This window comes from Dipodomys ordii, unplaced genomic scaffold, assembly GCF_000151885.1.
Source record: "Dipodomys ordii isolate 6190 unplaced genomic scaffold, Dord_2.0 Scaffold3, whole genome shotgun sequence".
NCBI classification, from domain to species: Eukaryota; Metazoa; Chordata; class Mammalia; order Rodentia; family Heteromyidae; genus Dipodomys; species Dipodomys ordii.
In genome coordinates, this window is record NW_012267219.1 from 1,231,325 (window position 1) to 1,241,708 (window position 10,384).

The 10,384-nt window shown below is 47.6% G+C and overlaps 1 protein-coding gene across 1 annotated transcript in view; it reads left to right on the forward strand.

Annotated features, from left to right (window-relative positions):
- Positions 1 to 10,384, forward strand: part of Dgka (diacylglycerol kinase, alpha 80kDa) — a 34,726-nt gene that overhangs the window by 8,809 nt on the left and 15,533 nt on the right. The window contains exons 2-12 of the mRNA XM_013018305.1: positions 1,486 to 1,630; positions 2,869 to 2,942; positions 3,282 to 3,414; positions 3,670 to 3,747; positions 4,473 to 4,522; positions 5,270 to 5,344; positions 5,495 to 5,614; positions 5,718 to 5,838; positions 8,574 to 8,647; positions 8,927 to 8,964; positions 10,119 to 10,227. Of these exons, the coding sequence (XP_012873759.1) occupies positions 1,567 to 1,630; positions 2,869 to 2,942; positions 3,282 to 3,414; positions 3,670 to 3,747; positions 4,473 to 4,522; positions 5,270 to 5,344; positions 5,495 to 5,614; positions 5,718 to 5,838; positions 8,574 to 8,647; positions 8,927 to 8,964; positions 10,119 to 10,227 (936 nt within the window). The 5' untranslated portion in view covers positions 1,486 to 1,566. The remainder of the gene's footprint in view (positions 1 to 1,485; positions 1,631 to 2,868; positions 2,943 to 3,281; positions 3,415 to 3,669; positions 3,748 to 4,472; positions 4,523 to 5,269; positions 5,345 to 5,494; positions 5,615 to 5,717; positions 5,839 to 8,573; positions 8,648 to 8,926; positions 8,965 to 10,118; positions 10,228 to 10,384) is intronic.

Consider the following 10,384-nt stretch of genomic DNA (forward strand, 5'->3'; position numbering starts at 1 on the left):
TTTATTGGAGATAGGAGTCTCACAGTCTCTCCTGCCCCGGCCGGCTTTGAACCGCGATCCTCAGATTTCAGCCTCCTGAGTAGCTAGGATTATAGGTGTAAGCCACCAACGCCCAGCTCATGAGATTCTTATCTCCAGTAAACCACCAGTAAACCAGAATTGCACTGAGACTCTTTATCTCCAATAAACCACCAGTAAACCAGAATTGGCACTGAGATTCTTATCTCCAATAAACCACCGGTAAACTAGAATTGGCGCTGTGGCTCAAGTGGTAGAGGGCTAGCCTTAAGCTAAAGAGCTGAGGGACAGGCCTAGAGTTCAAAGCCTCATGACCTGACCAAAAAAAGAGTCTCACACACTTTCTTGCTTGGATTGGCTTTGAGTGGAGGATCCTCAGATCTCAGCCTCCTGCATTGCTAGGGTTACAGACTTGAGCCCTAGCACCCTGGTATGAATATTTTTAAAAAGGAAAAGGTTACATAAACAATGTATACAGTGTTTCCATGGTAAAGAGTAAGAACTCAATAAACATTAGCTGCTATTATTATATAAGGGAGTACCTAGAGAAGAACATCTGGATATTAGGGAAAATGATGTCTTTGAGCCAGAAAATAGAGCTCCAGGCTCTATTGCTTTTTCTTAAACTAGGCATTTCCTAGGCAGATGGGCAGACAGGATCCACATGCCCTCTCCTCCTGGGTTCTTAGGTCCAGTAGTCAAAAGTTGGGGCTCCCTGAACGGCCAGTGGAGGCTGGGTGAAGTCCCCTGAGATGTGAGACTTCAGCACAAAGCCTCCCTGACCCCTACCCCCCTAGTCCAGCGTCTAGTTCCTGGGGAAGCCAGAGCCTTCCTTACCTGCTCCATCCCAAGGATGCCAGGCCCGGGCTAGGAACACAGCCACAGCCGGTTCTGTGTCTCGAGCGCGCACGCTCCAGTCGGAAGCGCTAGAGGTCGTTGCCGGGGGCGTGGGTGGCTGGACCCGGCTTGAGGTCCCGGGCTGGAGGCTGAGCGAGATGGAGTTGTGTTTGGGGAGGTGTGCTGGCACCGGAAGAGCCAGCCGGACGGTGGGGACTGACCGCAGGATGACCTGGGAACCCGGGCCTCAGTGATACTCAGGGAAACACATATGGACTGGGAAAGTGTGTTGTGGAGGAGGGACCTGGATAGACAGACAGGTGATGCAGATCCAGTGAATCGAGACAGATGGGGGAGGGAGTGGGGAGAAAGATCCAGAAATAAAGGAGAGAATGTCAAAGATGAGTCAGAGAAGTAGAGACAGGACAGGCACTGTTAGGGACTGTAGAAACAGCGGAGAGAGAGAGGGAGGAGGTGGGGGGGAGACCCAGAAAGGAAGGGATTCAGGGAGGAAACTCAGAGACAAGGAAAGGCCAGAAATCATAGTAGGAGTAGAAACAGTGGACCAGACAGAAGCGAAACAATGCAAACAGCTGGCTCTTCATAAAAACTCCTGGTGTCTTCCTCCAGGACTACCCTCTGAGAAGAACCAAACGCAAGAAATTCTACTACCAGGCTATCTTTGCCCTCGCCCTTAAGGTAAACAGAAAGATGGCCAAGGAGAGGGGCCTAATAAGCCCCGAAGACTTTGCCCAACTGCAAAAATACATGGAATGTGAGTCTTCCCTCCCAGCCCTTCCCTTCAAGAGACTACCCCCAGAGAATCTCTCTTCCTTCTCATTCAAGTCTACATTTTCTCCAGTGGTCTTGAGCCTCTCTGCTCCTCAGATATGCCCAGGAGTCGGGAAGGGGAGAGACATGATGGGCAAATGGCTAAGTCATTGCTTGGGAGACAAGAATGGTACCACTCTGGAGGGTCTGAGATGTTTTTCCCTCTGGATTTCTGTGTTTCTTCTTGAATTTATTTTCCTTTTTCTTTTTTCTTTTTGGTCGGTTGTAGGGCTTGAACTCTGGGCTTGGGCACTGTCCCTGAGCTCTTCAGCTCAAGGCAAGCGCTCTACCGCTTGAGCCACAGCACCACTTCCGGTTTTCTAGTGGTTTATTGGAGATAAGAGTCTCACAGACTTTTCTGCCCAGGGCTGGCTTTGAACCAAGATCCTCAGATTTCAGTCTCCTGAGTAGCTAGGATTACATGTGTGAGCCACCAGTGCCCAAATTCCTTTTCCTCTTTTTTTTTTTCTGGACCTGGGGCTTGAACTCAAGATCTGGGCATTATCCCTAAACTTTCTTTCTTTCTTTTTTTTTTGGGGGGGTTGGTCAAGGGACTTGAACTCTGGGCTTGGGTGCTGTCCCTGCGCTCTTCAGCTCAAGGCGAGTGCTCTACCGCTCGAGCCATAGTGCCACTTCTGGTTTTCTAGTGGTTCAAGGTTGGCACTCTATCCCTTGAGCCACAGCTCCACTTCTGGTTTTTGGTGGAGATAAGAGTCTCACAGAGTTTCCTGTCCCAGCTGGCTTCAAATCCTGATTCTCAGATCCCAGCCTTCTGAGTAGTGGGCTGGGAATGTGGTAGAGTTTTTGCCTAGCATATATCAAGCCCTGGGTTTGATTCCTCAGTACCACATAAACAGAAAAAGCTGGAAGTAGTACTGTGACTCAAGTGGTAGAGTACTAGCCTTGAGCAAAAGAAGCTCAGGGACAGCGCCTAGGCCCTGAGTTCAAGCCCCCGGACTAGCAAAAATTAAAAAAATAAAAAGCATCCTCAGCCTTCTGAGTAGTTAGGATTATATATGTGAGCTACTGAGACCTGGCTCAAAATTTCTTTCTTCTTAAAAAAAATTCTTTCTTCTTATTAATATATCTTTTTTTCCCTTGCTGGATGTCTTGTTGGGACTCTGAGGAAAGCTAGAGAGCTGAACTAGACTAATGTGCTTCTCTAATTCTCTTCATACCTAGACTCCACCAAAAAGGTCAGCGATGTCCTCAAGCTCTTCGAGGATGGTGAGATGGCCAAGTATCTCCAAGGAGATGTGAGTGGCGGCATCTGGGGAATCATCTTCTTGACCAAAGCCTTCCATCTTTGCTTCTATTACTACACTGGGATTCCCAGCTTCCAGAGATTTTTTTTTTCTGGCCTCAACTCCCTTGATACCACCCATGTAAATAGCCCCTTGTCCATTATCCTGGACAATTATTGCTGTAGGACAAAAACAAGAGACCTTAATATTTAGGAATTGCCCCCAGAAACCATATTCCTATTTCAGAAGTCTCTCAGCTGTGCTTTTACCCCCTGTCTCCACTACTCCCAGTTCTTCAGTCCCCAGCTTCTCCCAGCTGACTTCCCAGAGTAAGGCTCACTATCATCATAGGCCATTGGGTACGAGGGATTCCAGCAATTCCTGAAAATCTATCTGGAAGTGGAACAAGTACCCATTCACCTGAGCCAGGCACTGTTTCAATCCTTCCGCACTGGTCACTGTTTAAACGAGGCTATGATCAAAGGTATGGTTAAGCACATAAGACTGGGCTAGGCTGGGGACTGGGGGGAGAGGGGTGGGTGTGGGTGGGTGGGTATGGGTGTGGATGTGGGTGTGTGTTCCAAATTAGCGTGGGTTGAAGGGAGATCAAGAGAGTGGTAGAGGGTGGACAGGCTGGACTAGGAATTGGCAAGAGGAAGGTTGAAGGGGAGTTGGAAGATCCAAAGTACAGAGAGAACCTGACCTCTGGTCTGCTGTATCTTTTTTTTTCTTTTAATAGCAGATGTAGTGTGTCTCAGTGATGTCTCCTGCTACTTCTCCCTTCTGGAGGGTGGTCGGCCAGAAGATAAGCTAGAATGTGAGTTGCCATTGTGGACTGGGAAGGGGAGGAACAGTGGAGAGGGAAGAGAGGTGCTTTCTAGGCTCCTTCCCCTCATTGCTTCAGGATCCTTAAAGGCTAACAGGGCCAGACAGAAGTGGTGCCAAAGAATGGGCCTATTTTCTTTTTTCCCCCAGACTGCTTGTACCAAACACCATTCCTCATAGTCATTCTAGTTCCTATATCTTATACATTCTCCTCTGGGTTGTTCTTGGGATATGAGAACCTGTGCTTTCTCTTCTATCAGATTTACCCAGAACCTTGCTTGGGTGCTGGTGGCTGGTAGTCCTAATTAATCAGGAGGCTGAGATCTGAAGATCATGGTTCTAAGACAGCCCGGGCAGGGAAAGTATCTCCAATTAACCACCAAAAAACTGCAAGTAGAGCTGTGACTCAAGTAGTAGAGGGTTAGCCTTATGCAAAATAAAAGCTAAGGGACAGCACCCAGGTACTGAGTTCCAGCCCCAATACTGGCATGCACGCGCGCGCACACACACACACACACCCCACAAACACAGATTTACCCAGGGTAGCATCTATTGCCTGTTCCCCTCCCTTTTTGTCTCCATTCCTCAGTCCCATCCCAAGCTCTAGGCTCTTAGCTGCTCCCCTCTAACCCTCTGTCTTATTTCCCCTGTATTCTAGTATGAATTCTTTGGGTTTCTTTCACCAACTGACCCTGGTTCCTCTAAAATATCCCACAGTTACCTTCAAGCTGTATGACACGGACAGAAATGGGATCCTGGACAGCTCAGTGAGTTTCGGGACCTGTTGACAAGCAAGGGAGTGTGTCTGTACTGTCCTGTCTCAACTCTCTCATGGCCTTAAAAAGTTGTGCTGAGGGCATGGCTCAAGAGGTAGAGCGCCAATCAAGCAAGCTGAGAAAATGCCAGACCCTGAGTAACCCCCCAGTAACCCCCCCCCCCCCACACACACACAAAGAGGAGGCAGAAAAGGGCTGGAGGATAAAAGTGTTTGCCTTGAATATATAAAGCTCTGTCTTTGATCTCTACCACTGCAGAGCAGGGAGAGAGAAAAGGAGAAGGCTGGAGACATGAATTGGGGTTTAACTTGAAAACATTCAAACACATGTACTTACCTGACAAGGGGCTCTTAGGAATGAGAGGTGGGGCTGGGCCCTAGTGGGTCACACCTGTAATCCTAGCTACTTAGGAGGCTGAGATCTGGGTATCATGGTTCAAAGCCATCCTGAACAAGAGCATCCATGAGACTCTTTTTTTTTTTTCCCCATCCATGAGACTCTTATCTCCACTTAACCATCAAAAATATCAGAAGTGGTGCTGTGGCTCAAAGTGGTAGAGTGCTAGCCTTGAGTACAAAAAGCTCAGGGACAGTGCCCTGGCCCTGAGTTCAAGCAAAAACAAAAAAAGAGTGAGAGGTAGATCTAGGGATGGAACTCAGGAGCTCTGTTTTCTGGAGACAAGTTTGGGTGGTACTAGTAAAGTGGCTATGGCTGTGGCTCTAATCCTTTTTGTCCCAGGAAGTAGAAAAAATTATCCTCCAAATGATGCGAATGGCAGAATATCTGGATTGGGATGTATCTGAGCTGAGGCCGGTAAGACATTTTTTCTTCCCTGTGCCTTATCTACCCTCTTTCCCTGTGGTCCTGTATCTGCTTTACCCCCATCCCCAAGGGGCTAGGTTGGCTATGCTAGGAGAAGTACCTGAGGGACCATTTACATCAAAAGTCTCTTCCCACTCTCAGATTCTTCAGGAGATGATGAAGGAGATTGACTATGATGGTAGTGGCTCTGTCTCCCTAGCTGAGTGGGTCCGAGCAGGAGCTACCACGGTGCCACTGCTAGTGCTGCTGGGGATGGAGATGGTGAGTGGGAAGGGCTTGTGAGGCTGGGCGAAGCAGCTGTCTGGGGCTGTGATTGTCAAAGGCTGGGCCTCTAAGAAGTAGGTCTGCTCTGTGCCCTCTATAGACTCTGAAGGATGATGGGCAGCATATGTGGAGACCCAAGCGGTTCCCCAGACCGGTCTACTGCAACCTGTGCGAGTCTAGCATTGGTCTTGGCAAACAGGGGCTCAGCTGTAACCGTGAGTAATAGCACCTGGGAGTGTGGGAGAAGAGGGGGAATCCAGCCGCTGGTGGGAATGTAAGCATGCTGATCCTAGACCTAGATTTGAATTCTGGGCTCTGCCACTGACTAGTTTGTGGCCTTGTGAATGTTTCTTCCTTTTTTTTTTTTTGTTTTTTGTTTTGTTTTCAGTCATGAGGCTTGATTGAACTCTGGGCCTGGGTGCTGGTCTTCAGTTCAAGGCAAGAGCTCTACCACTTGAGCCACAGAGTCACTTCCGGTTTCCTGGTTAACTGGAGATAGTCTCACGGACTTCCCCGCCTGGACTGGCTTTGAAACACGATCCTCAGATCTCAGCCTCCTGAGTAGCTAGGATTACAGGGGGGAGCCCCTGGCACCTGGCATCTTTACTTTCTTTCTCCTTCCTTCCTTTCTTCTTTTCTTCCTTCCTATGTCTCTCCTCCCCTCCCCTCTCCTGTTTCTCTTTTTTTCCTTCCTTCCTTCCTTTCTTTCTTTTTCTTTCTATCTTTTTTTGTGGTGCTAGGGGTCAGACCCAGGACCTCTCAAGCATCTAGTTTCTTTAACTGAAAATGAGCTAATTGTAAGTATTAAAAGGGTTGATACACAGGCTGGGAAGGTAGCTCAGTGGCAGAGTGCTTGCTTTGCATGCATAAGCAGAAAAAGCTGGAAGTGGCATAGGTGGCTCAAGTGGTAGAATGCTAGCCTTGAGCTGAAGAGCTCAGGGACAGTGCTTAGGCCCAGAGTTCAGGCCCCATGAATAACAGAAAAGCCAAACAAACAAAAGAAAGGTTGAAACATAGCAGGCACCAGTGGCTCATGCTTATAATCCTAGCTACTCAGAAAGCTGATATCTGAAGGTCATGATTTGAAGCCAGCCTGGGCAAGAAAGTCTGTGAGACCCTTATCTCCAATAAACTACTCAGAAAAAGCTGGAAGTGGTGCTCTGGCTTAAATGATAGAGTGCTAGCTTTGATCATAAAGTGGCTCAGGGACAGCATGTAGGCCCTGAGTTCAAGCTCCAGGACCAGCAAAAAAAAAAATGTTGATACAACAAATGCAAATGCAGCAGTGGTACTCACTAGATGCTTTGTGGAAAATGAACTGGGCACAGGAGGGAAAATCAGAGAGAGAGAGAGAGTAACATTGTCCAAAAAGAAATGTACTCATTACCTGACTTATTTAACTGTAACCCTTCTGCACATCGCATTTATAATGACAATTTAAAAAAAGTTGATATAGCTGGGTGCCACTGGCTCACATCTATATTCCTAGCTACTTTGGAGACTGAGATCTGAGGATCATGGTTTAAAGCCCACCTGAGCAGGGAAATCCATGAGACTTTGTTTCCAATATCTACTGAAAAGCCAGAAGTGCAGCTATGGCTCAAATGGTAGACCACTAGAAGATCACCTGAAATCCCTTTCTAACAAGAGTATGGCAGTGTATGGCTAGTAGCTGATGCTTATAATCCTAGCTACTCAGGAGGTTAAGATCTTAGGGTTGGAAGTCAGCCTTAGCAGACAAATCCAAGAAATGGAGGTGTGGCTCAAGATGTTAGATACCAGCCTACGGAACAAAGCTAAGCAAAAAGTGCAAGGCCTTGAGTTCAAACCCTAGTTCTGGCGCGCGTGTGCGCATGTGCACACACACACACGCAAAGACTCACACACTTGAGCACAGAAGTGCCCAGGCCTTGAATTTAAGCTGCAGGCACACACACACAGATTGGTACAGGCTGGGGACATGCTTCCACTCAGTTCAATCTCAGTACTTGGAGAAAAAAAAAGAGCTTCCCAAAGCACATGTGTACACTATATACTATGCAATCATAATTAGTTGTTATTATTGTCATTATTATAGTTACACTGGTCTCCTTTACATTGTCTAGCTCAGTTACTGCTTGACGCATGGATGGTGTGGGGACAGGCATGGGACAACAGTTGCTCTTTTAAGAGGATGAAAAAGGCATAGGTCTTGGAAGTAAGGTATCACTCCTCCAAACTTATGTGTGTGAGTCTTTGTGTGTGTGTGTGTGTGTGTGTGTGTGCCAGAACTAGGGTTTGAACTCAAGGCCTTGCACTTTTTTTTTTTTTGGGGGTCCGGTCGTGGGGCCTGAACTCTGGGCCTGGGTGCTGTCCCTGCGCTCTTCAGCTCAAGGCGAGTGCTCTACCGCTCGAGCCATAGTGCCACTTCTGGTTTTCTAGTGGTTCAAGGTTGGCACTCTATCCCTTGAGCCACAGCTCCACTTCTGGTTTTTGGTGGAGATAAGAGTCTCACAGAGTTTCCTGTCCCAGCTGGCTTCAAATCCTGATTCTCAGATCCCAGCCTTCTGAGTAGTGGGCTGGGAATGTGGTAGAGTTTTTGCCTAGCATATATCAAGCCCTGGGTTTGATTCCTCAGTACCACATAAACAGAAAAAGCTGGAAGTAGTACTGTGACTCAAGTGGTAGAGTACTAGCCTTGAGCAAAAGAAGCTCAGGGACAGCGCCTAGGCCCTGAGTTCAAGCCCCCGGACTAGCAAAAATTAAAAAAATAAAAAGCATCCTCAGCCTTCTGAGTAGTTAGGATTATATATGTGAGCTACTGAGACCTGGCTCAAAATTTCTTTCTTCTTAAAAAAAATTCTTTCTTCTTATTAATATATCTTTTTTTCCCTTGCTGGATGTCTTGTTGGGACTCTGAGGAAAGCTAGAGAGCTGAACTAGACTAATGTGCTTCTCTAATTCTCTTCATACCTAGACTCCACCAAAAAGGTCAGCGATGTCCTCAAGCTCTTCGAGGATGGTGAGATGGCCAAGTATCTCCAAGGAGATGTGAGTGGCGGCATCTGGGGAATCATCTTCTTGACCAAAGCCTTCCATCTTTGCTTCTATTACTACACTGGGATTCCCAGCTTCCAGAGATTTTTTTTTTCTGGCCTCAACTCCCTTGATACCACCCATGTAAATAGCCCCTTGTCCATTATCCTGGACAATTATTGCTGTAGGACAAAAACAAGAGACCTTAATATTTAGGAATTGCCCCCAGAAACCATATTCCTATTTCAGAAGTCTCTCAGCTGTGCTTTTACCCCCTGTCTCCACTACTCCCAGTTCTTCAGTCCCCAGCTTCTCCCAGCTGACTTCCCAGAGTAAGGCTCACTATCATCATAGGCCATTGGGTACGAGGGATTCCAGCAATTCCTGAAAATCTATCTGGAAGTGGAACAAGTACCCATTCACCTGAGCCAGGCACTGTTTCAATCCTTCCGCACTGGTCACTGTTTAAACGAGGCTATGATCAAAGGTATGGTTAAGCACATAAGACTGGGCTAGGCTGGGGACTGGGGGGAGAGGGGTGGGTGTGGGTGGGTGGGTATGGGTGTGGATGTGGGTGTGTGTTCCAAATTAGCGTGGGTTGAAGGGAGATCAAGAGAGTGGTAGAGGGTGGACAGGCTGGACTAGGAATTGGCAAGAGGAAGGTTGAAGGGGAGTTGGAAGATCCAAAGTACAGAGAGAACCTGACCTCTGGTCTGCTGTATCTTTTTTTTTCTTTTAATAGCAGATGTAGTGTGTCTCAGTGATGTCTCCTGCTACTTCTCCCTTCTGGAGGGTGGTCGGCCAGAAGATAAGCTAGAATGTGAGTTGCCATTGTGGACTGGGAAGGGGAGGAACAGTGGAGAGGGAAGAGAGGTGCTTTCTAGGCTCCTTCCCCTCATTGCTTCAGGATCCTTAAAGGCTAACAGGGCCAGACAGAAGTGGTGCCAAAGAATGGGCCTATTTTCTTTTTTCCCCCAGACTGCTTGTACCAAACACCATTCCTCATAGTCATTCTAGTTCCTATATCTTATACATTCTCCTCTGGGTTGTTCTTGGGATATGAGAACCTGTGCTTTCTCTTCTATCAGATTTACCCAGAACCTTGCTTGGGTGCTGGTGGCTGGTAGTCCTAATTAATCAGGAGGCTGAGATCTGAAGATCATGGTTCTAAGACAGCCCGGGCAGGGAAAGTATCTCCAATTAACCACCAAAAAACTGCAAGTAGAGCTGTGACTCAAGTAGTAGAGGGTTAGCCTTATGCAAAATAAAAGCTAAGGGACAGCACCCAGGTACTGAGTTCCAGCCCCAATACTGGCATGCACGCGCGCGCACACACACACACACACCCCACAAACACAGATTTACCCAGGGTAGCATCTATTGCCTGTTCCCCTCCCTTTTTGTCTCCATTCCTCAGTCCCATCCCAAGCTCTAGGCTCTTAGCTGCTCCCCTCTAACCCTCTGTCTTATTTCCCCTGTATTCTAGTATGAATTCTTTGGGTTTCTTTCACCAACTGACCCTGGTTCCTCTAAAATATCCCACAGTTACCTTCAAGCTGTATGACACGGACAGAAATGGGATCCTGGACAGCTCAGTGAGTTTCGGGACCTGTTGACAAGCAAGGGAGTGTGTCTGTACTGTCCTGTCTCAACTCTCTCATGGCCTTAAAAAGTTGTGCTGAGGGCATGGCTCAAGAGGTAGAGCGCCAATCAAGCAAGCTGAGAAAATGCCAGACCCTGAGTAACCCCCCA